We start from the raw sequence: 17002 nt of genomic DNA on the forward strand, positions 1-17002 counted from the left end.
CTGCTGGAGGTACTCCCCCAGTGTTAGGTAACATGCCCCCCCTCCCAGTAGTTGATAGCCAACAGTAGTCCGATATGACCACCCCATTAAAGTTGGCCGGAGAAGCCCACAGTATTATGTGGCAAGAGAGGGTGAACCCAATATAAGTATCCAGACAGCCCCCCAGTATAGGAGGTGATAGAGGGCCTTCAGCATTAAGTAGGCAGAAATGTGTCCCCCATGTATGGGGGATGGAGTTTCACACCCATGAGTGCCCTGAGTGACCAGCCCTGCCACCTATTCATGCCACCTAGTCAATATTCTGTCCAGTGCCATGGCAAAGGGGTACCTCTGTGGCCGTGAAAAGATTTCTGGTGATCAGATGAATATTCCTGTATGCACTATGATCTAAAGTGTCCATACCTGCTTGGATTAATTGAACTTTGGTTCTGTCATATGGAAACATTATGACTAAATTCTCACTATTTTCATAAAGGAGATTGACTTGGGAAAAAAAAGGAGGGTATAGAAAGTACTTGTTTCATATGTGTACTGATCCTGTTACAAAACAGTATCAGCACTGGACAGCTCCTACTGTGTATATGGAAAAAAAGGTGTTTGGTAATTTAGGTGCCCGAGGAAGCTGACAGTAAAATTCTGGTAATTGTACTGATATTCTACTATCAACTTCACTAACCCAACTCTCACATTACATTACCTCTTCCCTATCTATGCATAACATTAACTCCCTCCTTCCCTACTAACCTCAGCTACACTGTAGCTCAGTTCCTGGCTATCCTGCTACAGCAAAAACCCCAGGTATCCTCCCGTGCTTAGCTATACTATAACTAAACACCCATTGACAGCGTCCATTGTCATTGCTGGAGTCCCAGGGATAAATTAATAACAATTAGATGTATTGTTCCAGACAATATTTACATCCATGGTTGACTAGTAAAATAACAGTAGTTTAAGTGCACAGCTTACATTTTATGTTCCAGCCTGTTGGCAGAAGCTAACATAGAGCTATAGGCTGCATGACAGATGATGTAAATGGTAGGTGTCTCAGTATCAAAGTCTGGGAAATTTTGGTCAAAACCTTGCAGCATAATTTAAATTGTGCAATGTATTTGATTAATGCATACTGGTTCTTTTATGTTCACTTTAATTAAAAAAGATAGTTAATGTACTTTTAGTTTAGTGTGGCTACATGTGTAAAAATTAGGCTCTTAAGCTTGCATTACTGATTGCAGTTAAGTTAAAAACCACTAGACTAGTGATCCTTGTGACAATTTTCTCACAAGGTTTACTCAAAGAAATTACTCCGTACTTAACCTTCCTGGCGGTTTAATTTTTCTGCAAAACAGGCAGAAATCCTTTTTTTTTTTAATTTTTTTTTGTGTTTCATGTAAAGCTACCAGAGTGGTAGCTACATGAAACACCACTATAGGACGCATGTGTCCCTCTAGAGCGATCCTCGCCGGCATCAATAGCAAACAGGGGAATGCGTATATAACGCGCTCCCCTGTTTGGCTGCTCCTGTCGCCATGGCGACGATCGGAATGATGTCATGGACGTCAGCCGACATCCTGACGTCAGACGCCTCCGATCCAGCCCATAGCGCTGCCTGGAACTCATTGGTCCGTGCAGTGCAGGGCTCTGGCGGGGGCCCTCTTCCGCCGCTGCGTGCGGGCGATCGCCGCAGAGCGGCAGCGATCAAGCTGTACACGCGGCTAGCAAAGTGCTAGCTGCGCGTACAGCACGTTAAATGGACCAAATCGCCCCACCAGGGACTGAGATATCTTCCTGCGCGGCATAGCCCGAGCTCAGCTAGGGCTTACCGCCAGGAAGGTTAAAGGACACCTGAAATGAGAGGGATAAGAAGGCTGCCATATTTATTTCCTATTAACCCATGCAAATTGCCTGACTATCCTGTTTATCCTCTGCCTCTAATACTTTTAGTCACAGCCCCTGAACAAGTATGCAGATCTGATGTTTCTGACTGAAGTCTGACTGGATTACCCACATGCTTGTTTTAGGTGTGTGATTCAGACAATACTGCGGCCAAAGAGACCAGCAGGACTGCAAGTGGTATTGTTTAAAAGGAAATAAATATGGCAGCTTCCATATCCCTCTCGCTTCAGGTGTCCTTTAAGCCATGGACACATTTTCAATCACTGTCCCTCAAAATAATCTGTTAAGAACATTTCCATTTAAGGTTGTAGTTGCAGGGTTAGATTTCTGGAAAGGCCACAAAGGCTCTGGCCTTGGGCAGCTGCTACCCAAGGGGGGGGGGAGCTGAGCATGGATGAGGAGTGGCTTTATATGAAGGATTAGGCTCCAAATAGGCACAACACATAGAAGAAGGGGACAGCAGTACTTAAAAGAGAAGGACTGCTTCACATTGGTGTTACACATGTAAGAGGGAGCAGCACAAGAAATGGGAATGGGGCTGTTGCATGTATAAAGGGAGCCACAAGAAGGTTGGCCTACGTAGGGGAAAAATATAAATCTGGCCTTGTGTAGCTGTTTAGCTCCCGGCGCAGTACTGCCTGCCAGGCTAACAATCAGGGAAGCAGGAAGATGTGGAAGTTAATTTGTTTTTGTGCCGAGTTTATGGTGGGGTGGTGGTTAAAGTTAGGCCTTGGTGGGGAATTTTTGTAAGGTTAGGAACCGGTGAGGGGGCTTTAAAGGTTATGCATGTGTGGGGGGAAAGAGGGGGGGTTTAAGGTTAGGCATTGACCAGGGGATTGGTTAGAGTTAGATATTGGAGTGAGTTGATTAGGGTTAGGCATCAGCAGGGGGTTGGTTAGAGTTAGGCATCGGAAGGGGGCTGGTTAGGGTTAGGCAGCGTCAGAGGGTGGACTTTGTAGAGTTAGCTTTAGCTGTAGTAAAACATTGGTAACATTTACCTAGTTTTTATAAACCATATTAACACTGCAAAATAGTGAAATATCAATATTAACACTGCAAAATAGTAAAATTTCAATAAAGATACCGATATTCTTCTAGAGGCTATTTCTGGCACCAAAATTTCTGGGTCCCCTTTTTGGATGTACACGCCATCAATTCTATACTACTTTGCCCACTTGATCTCAATTAGATTTCAGCAGAAATTAAGTAGAAAATTGCACTGCTCATGTTTCTATTTAGCTCAATATCGTGCCATGCAGCATCTACCCCTTACCACTGCTCCATCTGCATGCTCCACAAAGATCTTCCAACATGCCCAGTCAATCTTTTGATAAACTGCCCAAAGTTGATAGAAGAATTGGTTGATCTGGCATGTTAGGGGCAAGAATTGTGATTCTACAACTAAGGTGGTGTTACAAAAATATTTAATATTCTTCCAAATAATTTTCTATTATGAACACAGGATTTCATTTTAAATGAAACCTTCTAACTGCTTCCACTGGAGAAACCTGGATCAATACAATCAATGAGACATTGCCCTTTTACTAATTAACCTTCCTAAGCAGACGGTGCAAGAATAAATATGATAATGTTTGATCACCGTGCTCAGAAGATATATTGACATTCCCTCTAGAGAAGCTTTAAACCTGTTTTAGTCTTAGGACAGTTTAGAACGTTATGTGTCAACTGAAACACAAGGGGAGAGATGTGGGCTGTGTACAAATTATATTATTGATAATAATTCTTCCTGTTTTTTTATTTTTTTTATTTAATCGTTTAATCACACAGTTGTGATTTGGGGAATTTAAATCAATGGAAAGTTTAGAGCAGCTGATAATATGTACTGCAGATACTACATCGGAGGAGGCAACTTTTGAAGGGTAATTTCATTAACCACAAAATTGCCATAAACATATGCTGGTGCCATACAAGTCTTTTTGAAATGAAAAGTTTTTGTTTGTTTTTTTTTTGTATTTTTTATCATTTTTGAATTTCAGCCAGATAATAATTTCCCAAACTGTCAGTAAGTTTGAATTGCTCTTCTGTGCAACAGTACTCTGTGGGGGACATTTATCAAGAGTGTCTGAGAAAAAATATTGGTAGTTTTTTTAGAAATCCATGCAGAACTGTCTCAGACATCTTAAGAAATCAGTAGATAGTGCAGATTCCTTCTAAAACTGTTATAAAATAGGAGGAGCTAGGACGGTCTCTCAGACAGTGCAGTGTGTGAAGGGAATTGCTGTTGCTGAGGTAACCAATACATCTGCTATATTGATACCAGCAGGCTCTGTGGAGGAATTCAGCAGGAGGGATCAGCACCTCACATATCATGTCTAACCTGCACTCTGCATTATCTGTAGAACTGCTATGAAGCACTTTTTAATCAGCAGCAGTTTAGGGATGGATTTGCACTTTTCTTAACTGTAGTGCTGCTTTGGAAATTCATGCTAAACTGCCACTATTACCTAGGATTTAAGAAGGTTCTTATTATCATGCAGAACTGTTTTCCCTGCTGGTTAGAACAGTTTAAGAAGAAAAATCTGTCAGTAATGCTTTGATAAATCTGGCCCTGTGTTCTTTGTTTGGAGTAGTGTTGCCATGACATTGTACAAAAAGTTCCACCATGCTGAAGGAGTGCAGCAGCCTTTGCATGAAAAATGCCAAGTATGATTGTACATTTGGGGTGTTTTGGCACATTTTCCAGCCTTTCTCATCATTTTTTGTGGGGTAATGGTGGGTGGTTGGGGGCCATTGTTTGTTGCTGAGATCGCACACCTTGACAAAGCCGTATAGATGAAACATGTTTGTTTTTAGCGCTTTGTACGGAACTCGTACTTTATCTGTTTACTCCTATTTGATGTTATAGTTACGACTTACAGAGCAGAGATCTTTTTTTCTGGAGCCTGTGCTACCATATTGAAGGCCTAGGGGCCGTTTTACCAACCCTCCAGACTAAAGTATATATGGAGCTTGGATCTGCCTTGTAGTTTCAATGTGATCTGCCCTATATGGGAGTGTATTATGTTAACAAGTTATATGTTTGTACCCTATCTTTTTAATATGAACAATTAAATTTAATATTTTATCCTGTCATAAGGGTTAATCCATTAGGGAACACATAAATAGGTTATATTTTCCCTGACAACCTTTGGATCAAGTTTTTCAATGTTTTTGGAAAAGAAGCTTTATTTTATTCATTTTTTATATATGAAGGTCACCCAGAAAGTACCCACCATTTTCATTGAATACATTAAAGGAATCATCAGGTTAAAAATAAAAAAACAGCTTTCCTTACCTGGGGCTTTCTCCAGCCCCTTGCAGCAGACTGTCCCATGCTGACGGCTCCGCTCTCCGGCGCCCTGCATGGTGCAGAGGACGACCTCGAGGCCGTCCTTACTGCGCCTGCGTGAAGCGCCGCTGTCACTGGCACAGTAGTTCAGCGTCTCAGTGCTTGTTTCGCAGCACTCTGCTGGCTTTTTTCCACTGCTAATGGGAATGAAGATTAAGAGATCGCTACTGGGTGGCCCAGTCAGGTACTGCCTCTGTCTGCTGTTGGTGTTGTATAATGGGCAGAAATGGATTAAGATGTAATGGGCCCTAGGCAAAGTAGTAGATTTTGGGCCCCCTTGTGGTCTTTTTGGTATTGCCCAGTTCTACTGCTTGTGCTTCTCACAAAGTTGTGTGCACTATGGGTCTGTGTAACACACCCCATCCTATCCAGCAGTGGTTCTCCTTGATTTGTTTCTGCCTCATGATTTTATCTGAAACATTTAAGAATATCAGAGGAAAAATGGGGTAACACTGTACCATGGAAATAAACGCATGAAAGAGGAATAGTTGGTAGAGAGCTGTCAACATGCTTGGTACAATGAAGTACAATAACTTGAAAAAAATGTAAAATGAACCCCATGTGGCTTCATGGAGTGAATGTCATGTGACTGGCAGCAAAGGCTTGCCTGAGTATTCCACAGAGTATAGAAAAATACTAGTGCTACTGTGTGGCTTCATGAAGTGAATGTCATGAAGTCCCCTACCTTTCGTGTCCTTACCTCTCCCTCTAGATTGTAAACCTTCGGGCAGGGTCCTTCTCTTTATGTCTCCTACCAATTCATGCACCTTCATTACCAATATCTGTAAAGGACCGGCACCACACAATGTATTATAGCCAGGGGCATCTCACCCACCAGGCAAGTATAGGCGGTTGCCTGGGGCGCCATGAGGTGGTCAGGCGCATTCCCCCACTGCTGCTACCGAGACCATATTTTTTTTAAAAAAAATATATAATATAACCTCCCGACTCCGGTGCTCGGCACGCTACCCCCATGTGCTCAGCAGTGCCTCCACCTCCATAGATGCCCCCTCCTTCTCCCCAGCCAATAAAGCAATTAATACTGCTCTTCTCCGCTAGGCTCCTCCTTTAAAGCCGCCCCCTTCTTCTCAGTAGCTACACGGGTAAAGTGTTTACCTCATGTGGCCCTGCGTTTAACTCCGCCCCCTGCCAGTCAAACCAGGAGCCAGCGGTCAGCCAGCTTATGCCCCCGACAGTCTGACCCCCTACCTTTGTCACTGGCTGCACACAGACACTGGAGCGAGACAGCAAGGGGGCAGATGCAGTCACAGAGAGAAGAATGTGAAGTGTCCTGTTGGAGCCCCACCCCCCGCACAAGACATCAACACAGCTCCGGGAGCCAGGAAGTTTCTGCTCCAGAGATGATAAGCTGCATGCACAGGCAGAAGAGGAGGTATGCTGAGAACACTTCCTGTCCTGTGTGCAGACTCCCATTACTGTTATAATTGGTAGAATGTGCCCTGCTCTTTTGATTCTAGAGTTTTCTTTAAAAGCTGGTTAGGCTGTAGGCTGGTAAAGCTGTAAACATGTGCTTTAGTGCTGCCTCTCCCTCTCCCCTCTCTGTTCCTCTACCCTCTCTTCCATCTTATGCTGTCTCTTTCCTTTCCCCTCTTTGTTCCTCTGGACTCTCTTCCATCTTATGCTGTCTCTCCCTCCCCCTCTTTGTTCCTCTGCCCCCCTCTTTCATCTTATGCTGCCACTCCCCCTCTTCTCTTTCCCTCTGCCCGGATTATGTGTATTTTCTGGTGAAAAGCTTCCGCATTACGATTATTTTCTGACATAACGTTTCCCCATTACAATTATTTTCTGGTGAAACGATTCCACATTACGATTATTTTCTGACAAAACGCTGCCGCCTTACGATTGAATTCTGGTGAAAAAATGCTGCTGCAATAAGTGTATTTTCTGGTGAAACACTGCCACATTACGATTATTTTCTGGTGAAACTAATCTGAATTACGATTATGTGGGGGCACCACAGGTTTTCTCGCCTGGAGTGACAAAATGGCTAGATGCACCCCTGATTATAGCTCAGTAGTAATTTATTGCAGCATCTCAGCAATCATCAGCAACGACAGTCCGCTGTTTCCGCCTTACGACCTTTGTCAAGTTGCACAAGAGATCATCTCTTGTGCAACTTGACATAGGCTGTAAGGACAAAACAGCAGGCTGTCGTTGCTGATGATTGCTGAGATGCTGCAATAAATTACTACTGAGCTATAATACATCATGTGATGCCGGTCCTTTACAGATATTGGACTATTGTGACCCCTTGGTACTGGGGTGAGGACCTTTGGCACACTGTACTTTTGACTTTTGGTTGGCGCTCCTGGAGTCTTGTTTCTACATGCACCATTATTATCGTGCACCCAAAGTATGGCAAAGCTCTGATAATCTGCAGAAACACTGACTGACAATCTTTACTACAGCTGTCTTTGAGTCTGACAAGTACAGTATCTCTCAGTGCTTTAACTGCAATGGCAGCACACAACAGCAAGCACAGTCTGCCTCCCGAATCCTCTCTGTCCCTTCAAAAGACTTTCAAATGAGCTAGATAACAAGAGATCATCTCTTGTGCAACTTGACAAAGGCCATAAGGCCGAAACAGCAGGCTGTCGTTGCTGATGATTGCTGAGATGCTGCAATAAATTACTACTGAGCTATAATACATCGTGTGATGCCGGTCCTTTACAGATATTGGACTATTGTGACCCCTTGGTACTGGGGTGAGGACCTTTGGCACACTGTACTTTTGACTTTTGGTTGGCGCTCCTGGAGTCTTGTTTCTACATGCACCTTCATTATCGTGCACCCATCCTATGGATCTGAGTGAACTCGACTTGCCTAATCACCACGCTCCCATCCAGTGACTGACTAAGCTTTACCATGTACTCATACTGTGCTACGTGATCTGGATTGCATGTATTCCTGTATTGTCATATTGCTGTATGTCACCTCTAAATATTGTCTGTAACCTTAACTAATGTCCAGCACTGCGTAATATGTTGGTGCTTTATAAATATATATAATAAATAAATAAATAAGTGAATGCCATGTGACTGGAAGCAAAGACTTGCCTGAGTATTCCACATAGCACAGAAAAATACTAGTGTTACAGTGTAAAGCCCAAAGTTTTGCAGGGAATGAGAGATTAACCTCAAAAACCCACTATGTTACTCATTAATCACTTTTCTGATAATTCTTCCACTACAGAAAAATGCTATATGTCTGATAAATACTGTAAAGAATGGGTACAAATAATGGAAAAATAATTAAACATTACAAAAAGACAGATAACTGAACATGACTGCAAGATTGATGGGAAAAAGTATGGCAAAGCTCTGATAATCTGCAGAAACACTGACTGACAATCTTTACTACAGCTGTCTTTGAGTCTGAGAAGTACAGTATCTCTCAGTGCTTTAACTGCAATGGCAGCACACAACAGCAAGCACAGTCTGCCTCCCGAATCCTCTCTGTCCCTTCAAAAGACTTTCAAATGAGCTAGATAACAGCAATTGTCTTTTTAAGCAATTGTTACTGACTTTCTGATTCACAGCACAGCAACTGACTCAGAATACAGAATGATCCTTGCCTAGACTTACAGTGCCTTATGTAGAGAGGAAAATGACTAATTAAAGTGGTATGAAACTCAGCATTTCTTCTTCTTTGCTCTAAACGATTATTTACAGCCTTAAAGAGAACCTGAGCCGGTTCGTGGGGGGGGGGGGGGGGGGGGATGGGACACAGCGGCATGTTCTCTGCCTCATGACAGCCGCCGCACTATGGCTCCCGGAGATTAGCAAAATTGTAATTATTTGTCGCTGTCTAGGAGGTAAACATGGGGGAGAGGGATTCCCTGCTCAAAACGCCCACTAGGGTCATTCCTGCAGGCTTTCCAGAGTTGCCATTGGGTAGCGCTCTCTCCCTGGCCACGACCCCCCCCCCCCCCCCCCCCCCCCTGCCTCCCTGCACACTGTGAATGAGAGACACAATTTCTCTTTCCAGCGTCGTGACCCAGAGGTCACAAAAGTGAAAGTGGGCCAGTGCGGCCCACAGGTGCGGCTAACAAGAGTGGCGGTTTTGAGGCTACTTGATTCGAACAGCCCCCCGAATTAGATAGCCTAGTGTTTTATTTTTTTATTTTATGAGCCCACCTCGAGCTCTCTTTCACCTCTTCCTGATGGCCTAACGCCGATGGGCGTCGGGAAGATGCCAGCCCCAAGACCACTTAACGCTGAAAGGCGTCAAGTCCTGGGGCGGGGTTTTACAGGGGATTGCCTGCGCCGATGCGCGCGCATCCCCACTTCAGTGACAGAGCTCTGCACCGTCATCAGTCTACCAGTGGCCAGACTATTAGACGGTCATCTATTTACATTGTTCAGCGCTGCGATCTACTGCAGCGCTGTACTGGAGACAGCCGTGTTACTCGGCTGTCCCCTAGAGAGGCTCCGATCACAATTCCCTCTCATAGACTGATATGTATAAGAGAGTATTGCTGTGACTGGCTGACGGGGGGAGGAAGGGAGGGGGGAAATAAAAGAAATACAAAAATGGCGAATTTTATAAAAAAAAAAAATTACAAATAAAGTAATAAAAAAAAAAAATAAACATGGCAACAGCGATCAGAGGAGCCCACCAACAGAAATCTCTGTTGATGGGCAGAAAAGGGGGGATTCACTTGTGTGCTAAGTTGTATGGCTCTGCAGCGAGCTATTAAAGCTGCAGAGCACAAAATTATAAAAAATAGCCTGGTCACTAAGGGGTGTAAGCCGATGGTCCTGAAGTGGTTAAACCTATTACTGCAACAAAAAAAAATTGTAGCAAAACAGCATTTGAACAGTTAAACAGAGGACTTTGTTCTTCCGTGGAAAGCTTCTTGCTTCAGTGTAAAGCCTTCTGGCTGCCTTCTGTCAGATTTCTACTACCTACTGTAAGTGACAGCAACATAGGAGAGAAGTCATTTATGGCTCATTTTACTCTGGAAGAAATGTACTTCCTATTTGTATGTGTTAACATGTATTCTAAATTTTCAAATTTTTTGCGATAGTGGTCCTTTAAATTCAAAGCACTTTAAAATCACCAGAAATCGCTTCTGGAAAATACTGCTAAAATTGCTACTAAAAGTGCTTAGTGATTGTGATTTCTAGTGGGCCCCAGCCCTAAGCCTCATACATATCTAGTAATGTGTCCGGAAAAGAAGATAAGATGTTTCAGAGACTGAGACCCTATTCCTCCGATGATGATCAGTCTCAAACTGACTCTGTGATTTCTCTATCTAACTGCAATCTATATTGTATATGAGATTGCTGAATTTATATTGTCCAGTGGTTCTGGCCAATAAGCACACAAAGCATTCTCAGGCTGTTTACTGCTGACTGGCCAAGCTCTGGTTATAAATAGAAGGCAGTATTATCATAATATCTTTTATATAAATAGCTGAGATGACAGTCGAAGAGAGTCATTTGGGAGCAGGGCCGGTTTAAGCAACAATGGGGCCCCGGGGCAAAATAAACCTGGGGGGCCCCCCCAACATATACCCCGGAACAAAAATCGGCATTAGGGGACCTTTTTTGCAGCTGGTATAGTCAGGGTGTGAAGTCCCAATCGGTCGGAGCTCCACATTCTGGCTATCCCAGCCTGCATGGGGGACAAGGGGTTAAAAAGTTTCAGGACGGGGGACCCCACATAATTTTTTTTTTTTTAAATTCCCACACTCTAAACATAAAAAAAAAATTGGGAAAATAGGAAAAAATGCCAGGGATCTTCATACAGCCATATTGCGGCTGCGTATAGACCCCCTGGAAACCTCATCAGGAAATTTATTGCGCTTTCGTTTGATGCATGTAAAATTACACTACCCTTGGGTTTGCTACTAAAAGTGACATTTACCGCATTTAAAAGTATACTTTTTTCCCTCGAAACTTTAAAAACGATTTTCTCAAAAATTATAAGGTCTTTTTGAAAAAAAATTTTTTCCTCTTATTCCTAATGATCTCCTTAAAGGGAAGGTTCAAGCAAAAAAAAAAAATGAGATTCACTTACCTGGGGCTTCTACCAGCCCCATGTAGCCATCCTGTGCCCTTGTAGTCACTCACTGCTGCTCCAGTTCCCCGCTGGCAGCTTTCTGACCTCGGAGGTCAGGGCCACATTGCATACATTTTTACGCATTCCAGCTAGTGCAGTAACAAAAATTTACGCGTTTCACCACTAACGCGTAAAAATGTATGTGTTAATGTTCCTGCACTAGCGGGAATGTGTAAAAATGTACGCAATTTGGCCCTGACCTCCGAGGTCAGAAAGCTGCCAGCGGGGGACTGGAGCAGCAGTGAGTGACTACGAGGGCACAGGATGGCTGCATGGGGCTGGTAGAAGCCCCAGGTAAGTGAATCTCATTTTTTTTTTTTGCTTGGACCTTCCCTTTAACATATCCTGCAAATTTAGGGTTTCTAGCATTTAAGATGGATTTGCTATTAACCATTAAAGTCAGCAAGTTTTTAAATGTGATTTTTTTTTTCCTTTGAAACTTTAAAATCGATTTTCTCAAAAACTATAAGGCCGATTTGAAATTTTTTTTCCTCTTGTAGCCACTGAGGGGCCCCTAAAAGCTCTGCGGCCCTGGGGCAGCTGCCTCCTTTGCCTCTATGGTAGCGCTGGCCCTGTTTGGGAGACACGATTCTAGTGTCTAATATATTTAATATGTCTTACAGTCAGAGCAGGATTATCCACTGGGCAAGCTATGCAGGTGCCTGGGGACTAGTGGGTGTCAAGGGGCCCACATGCCACCTTATGTCTGTCCTCTTTCCACTTCAGCTTGCCAAATACACCACAAGGGGACCCCACAACTACTATCTTGCCCCATTACATCTTAATCCATCTCTGCTTATAGTGTATGATGGCCTCAAGTTGATCTCACGTAATGGTTCTGATTGCTTTACTGGAGACCGCTAGATATCCACACAAGTGATGCCAGCAAAGTCATGAAACAAGTTACTTTATACTGCTAATCAGACAGCTTTGCTTTGTGGTGTCAAGCACAGCTACATCAGTAATAACAATGTAAACCGTAGATCTTCTTCCACAGCCAACAAAGAAAAAGGTACAAAAACAGCAGCTCATTTGTCCCTTCCAGACTTCTGCCTCTTGTCAGCTGGGTTCATCCCAGGGAATGTGAAAAACACCCAGACGAATGCTTAGCACTTGACCCTGCCAGCATGAGAGCAATCTGTTCACTGAGCTTTCAGTACAAGATGGCTTTCCGTATGATTCCTGAGTCAGTTTGTATTGATATATGACAAGCTTGGTGCCATTAATAGCTGATCTGATATCATACCACTTGCGGAAACAGAAGTGGGTTTAATATAGTTAGCAAATCATTAATGACGATGATAACAATCCGTGATCTTTTCATCTTTGGAAATGTGCTATTTAAATTTCAAGGGTGTACTCACATTATGGACAATTAAAGAGGAACTCCAGTGAAAATAATGTAGTAAAAAAGTGCTTCATTTTTACAATAATTATGTATAAATGATTTAGTCAGTGTTTGCTCATTGTAAAATCTTTCCTCTCCCCGATTTACATTCTGACATTTATTACATGGTGACATTTTTACTGTGGGCAGGTTATGTAGCTGCTCCTAGCTGTTTTGGCTTTTAGAGACAGCTGTAAACAGCTAATTCCTGTCTGTGAACATTGTTACATTGTGGCAGTTTGCCCAGAGTACTGTGGTACTCAGAGCTTCTTGTGAGAGGGGTTTCAGCACAAAATCAGTCATACAGCGCCCCCTGATGGTCTGTTTGTGAAAAGCATTTTATTTCTCATGTAAAAGGGGGTATCAGCTACTGATTGGGATAAAGTTCAATTCTAGGTTGGAGTTTCTCTTTAAGTATACACAAAACCATGCAAACATGTTTTCAAAAGGACAAAAAAATGCTGTTATTAAAATATGAGGATCTTCTGGAAAGTAACAGCTGTTTGCTTTTTTTATCTGTCACGGAAAATTTCCTTTCTGTGTAATGTAACTTGTATCCAGGTCCGGATTTGTACTCCTTACCACCTAAGGCCACTGTCACCAGCCGCCCCCCTTCAGTATAGGTAGCGAGATGACCCCTCCCCCCTTCCCTCCAGTATAGGTCGCCAGATGACCCCTCCCCCCTTTCCTTCCACTATAGGTAGCCAGATGACTCCCTTTATTTCTCCTTTTCCCACCCCCCTTTTCAGTATAAGTAGCCAGCTTGCCTTCACATCACAGCAGCCATCAGTGTCACTCATTTCTCCACTCATCTCCAGTGCAGAAGCTTCCTCTTCCTTTCTGTCTTCAATGCTGTCCAAGTCTATAGCCACTGGCCACAATGCAAATGTGCACAGAGAGCAAGGTGGCTGCTGCACTGGCGGCTAGCAGCAGAGTACCACGGTCAGGCGTTCGCCTGATCTTCCTGCATTGCAGCATTTGCAAGCTTGCAAATGCTGTACCAGTTTAGCCTGCTGCTTTGCTGCCCTTGCTTGTCTGGTGCCCTAAGCCATGGCCTAGGTGGCCTTGGCTTAAATCAAGCCTTGCTTGTATCCATGAAGTTAACCTCTCTGTGCCACTTGTTACATCACTGCAGAATGCCAGTAACTATTTGTTCAGCAGCATTAACATGTGGGGGAGGAGTGTGTAAAATAAAGAAAAAAATGTTTCCTTTTTTGATTAAATGAAATAAGTGTATTAAATGAAAATAGCTGTTACTTTCCCGATGACCCTTATATGTGATCCCATGCTTTCTGCAGTTACAAAAGTCCTAGAACCTCTAGGCGGATCATAATATTTGGAATTTACTGTTGTGACTACGTTATTCCTTAGCATATAAATTCATTCTTACAAACCCGTAAATCATGGAGAGAATGCTGGGCAGAAATAGATGGCTTTTAATGGATGTATCCTTTAATTAATAGGCACAGACAGCAATTAATGTACACACAATGGCAAGGCTGACAAAATGCTGAGTGTGCCTGTCAGTTGCAGATAAATACAGTGAAGGATAGACAGAGGATGACAGCCATTAATGGATAAATAAACCATAATTCATTCCCATCTCAAAAAGCGCTACCAAACTGTCCAATCGTCAGTGAGGTGTCAATCACCCATTGGGAGCCAGCCAAATCATGCCAGCAAAGGATAAGGCATCACACAGCACCACAAGAATAATTTACAAGTAATGGCACTTATTAGAAATTGTATGTGATAATTATAATTACTCATAAATAATGCATGTCTAAGCAAGTAGGAAAATAGTTCATGATTGATATATACATAAATAGAAGATAATAGCTGCGCTTCTGTTTGTGCTTGTGTTTCTTCCAGTATAGAACAATCAACGGGTAATACAACACCCCCCCCCCCCCCCCGGTCAGGTGGGGACTCACCGGATGGTGCGGCCTTCAGGGCCCGATGTCGTGTTTGGGGTATTGGCCACCCCACAGCCTCTCTGGCACCTCCCGTACGGTCCTTCAGGGACTCAAGTTCATCACCAGCTGTTTGTAATAACAATGGAGACTCCTCATCGCGTAAAAGTCTACTTATGGCTTTATTCGTTTTAAAATATGCATATATATGCAAGAATGATCAGCAAAAACGTAAAAAAGTTCCAGTAATAAGTGTTCCCAACATGGGATGGTAACAACTCAATCTGAGCAATTAGGGATCACTTAAAGCAAAGTAATGCACTTAGCTGGGGTGGTTAGAGCACCCAGGGACCACCTAACAGCCTGTCCGGTGTCCACAGATGTCACTCCCACTATCAGTGCTAATACTGCTCACTGGAAGGAATAAAAACAGCTCCTACGCGAATACCACCGGTCGCGTCCGACCAGACATTCGTGCTGACGTTACGCCGCGACTCCGTCCAACGTTTCGTTGCTATGGCAACTCTTCAGGGGCCCTCTGGGTGAGTCCGCATCCGGTGATTCCCCACCTGACGGGGGGGGGGGGTGTGGTGGTGTTGTATTACCCGTTGATTGTGTTATACCGGAAGAAACACAAGCACAAACAGAAGCGCAGCTATTATCTTCTATTTATGTCTATGAGTGGTAAACACTGAATAGCAGCACTCCACACCTGTTACATGATATAGGACTGTAGTGTGTATGTGGTGCTTGGACATGGACTTTTGCACAAATTCTTAACTGACTCACGGTACAATTTCCTTGAGGATTGAGGAGTCCTCTATATGAGTGCAGTTTTCCAAGTGTGATTTTATTCTATATTGTGTATATTGAATATAGCAGCACCCTATTGGTTATTTGGTGCTTGTACATGGACTTTAGCATGACATTGTAAATTGATTCACAGCATAAATTCCTTGAGGATTGAGTAGTCCCTTATATGAGCGCAGTGTTCCAAGTGTGATTTCATTCTATAAATTTATATATACATAACTGGATTTTCTTAACATATCCCCACATGACACATTTGTTTTCATACCTCAAGATAAAAGTATTTCTGGTTGTATTATGTAGGAAATATTGTTCTCCACACTCAGGGTCATGTGACCTTCTTACAAATCCCATTTATATATTGAGGTCAGATGAAGTCAAAGCTTTTCCTCAGACTCATAACTGCACTTAGCTCTGTACAAATTGGTTAAAGTGTGGCTAAGAGTGCATAACGCAAATAAATAAAAACGTTAATAATAAATAAAACTTTCTTGCAGGTGATTGCAGAAGAGCTATCTGGGAACGATGACTACGTTGAACTTTCCTTCAGTGCCCGGAAATTAGATGACAAGGTACTGCTCCATTCTTTAACCTTTCTGAAATGTGAAATTAAACTTGTGAAGAAGTCCCAGTAAGATTTCTCCTCAGACTCAGATGTTAGCTCAGCTTGATGTTGTGAATCAATTAAAAAGTCTAAATGCCTGTCAGTTTCTTCCATGGAATCTGTGGATATACACATACCACAAGAGTTTCACCAAGGAGTGTTTGCTGCAATGAATGGTTAAGAATTCCACAGAATATGCTATACTATACTATAAAGGGGACAGTGTCAGGTTGCTTACAATAACCAGTCCTATTCCATTTGTCACTTGAATTAAGTTATAAGTAATTATTCAGTAAAATATTTAAAGTTCTCTGATCATCTGATTTGTGACCCTATAGTAACTTGTCTTAAAGCGGAATATAACCCTGCATTTCAACTTTGCTCTAAAACATTATTTACAGCATATTATATGCAACCAGCATTTTTTTTTACTAGACCAGCATTGGAAGGGTTAAACACAGAGGTTTAAAGTTCCGTGGAGAGATATGCAGAAGTTCAGATAGATACATTTAACTAAATAGAATGTAACAAGTGATAAATGTTACACACTCTTTGGCTGTCCTCCAGCTCCTTCTCAGTCAGACAGAGTGAGTCACATGCCACACTTAGATACATTTTGTTTACATAAATGTATCTATGTCAGCTTCGGATGCGTCTGCAGTTCTGTCCAGGAACTTTAAAGCTCTGTGTAACCCTTCCAATGCTGGTCTAGTAAAAAAAAAAATGCTGGTTGCATATAATATACTGTAAATAATGTTTTAGAGCAAAGTTGAAATGCACGGTTATATTCCGCTTTAAAGTGGTCTGAAAGTTAGCATTTCTACTTTGCTTGAAAATATTCCTCACAGCTTGAAAGCTACTATCCCAGAATTTTTTTTAGCAGAACATCACTGAAATGGTTAAACAAAGCACTTTATCCTGGTATCAGCTTAAAATCCGCATCCAAACTGGAGATAACA

General features: G+C 42.7%; 1 protein-coding gene across 2 annotated transcripts in view; it reads left to right on the forward strand.

Moving 5' to 3' along the window:
• CPNE4 (copine 4) overlaps positions 1-17002 on the forward strand; it is a 672213-nt gene that overhangs the window by 423732 nt on the left and 231479 nt on the right. For both annotated transcript variants that reach the window (XM_068236266.1, XM_068236267.1), the window contains exon 5: positions 15937-16011. In XM_068236266.1, coding sequence (XP_068092367.1) covers positions 15937-16011 — 75 coding nt within the window. The remainder of the gene's footprint in view (positions 1-15936; positions 16012-17002) is intronic.

This window comes from Hyperolius riggenbachi, chromosome 5, assembly GCF_040937935.1.
Source record: "Hyperolius riggenbachi isolate aHypRig1 chromosome 5, aHypRig1.pri, whole genome shotgun sequence".
In the NCBI taxonomy this organism is placed as follows: Eukaryota; Metazoa; Chordata; class Amphibia; order Anura; family Hyperoliidae; genus Hyperolius; species Hyperolius riggenbachi.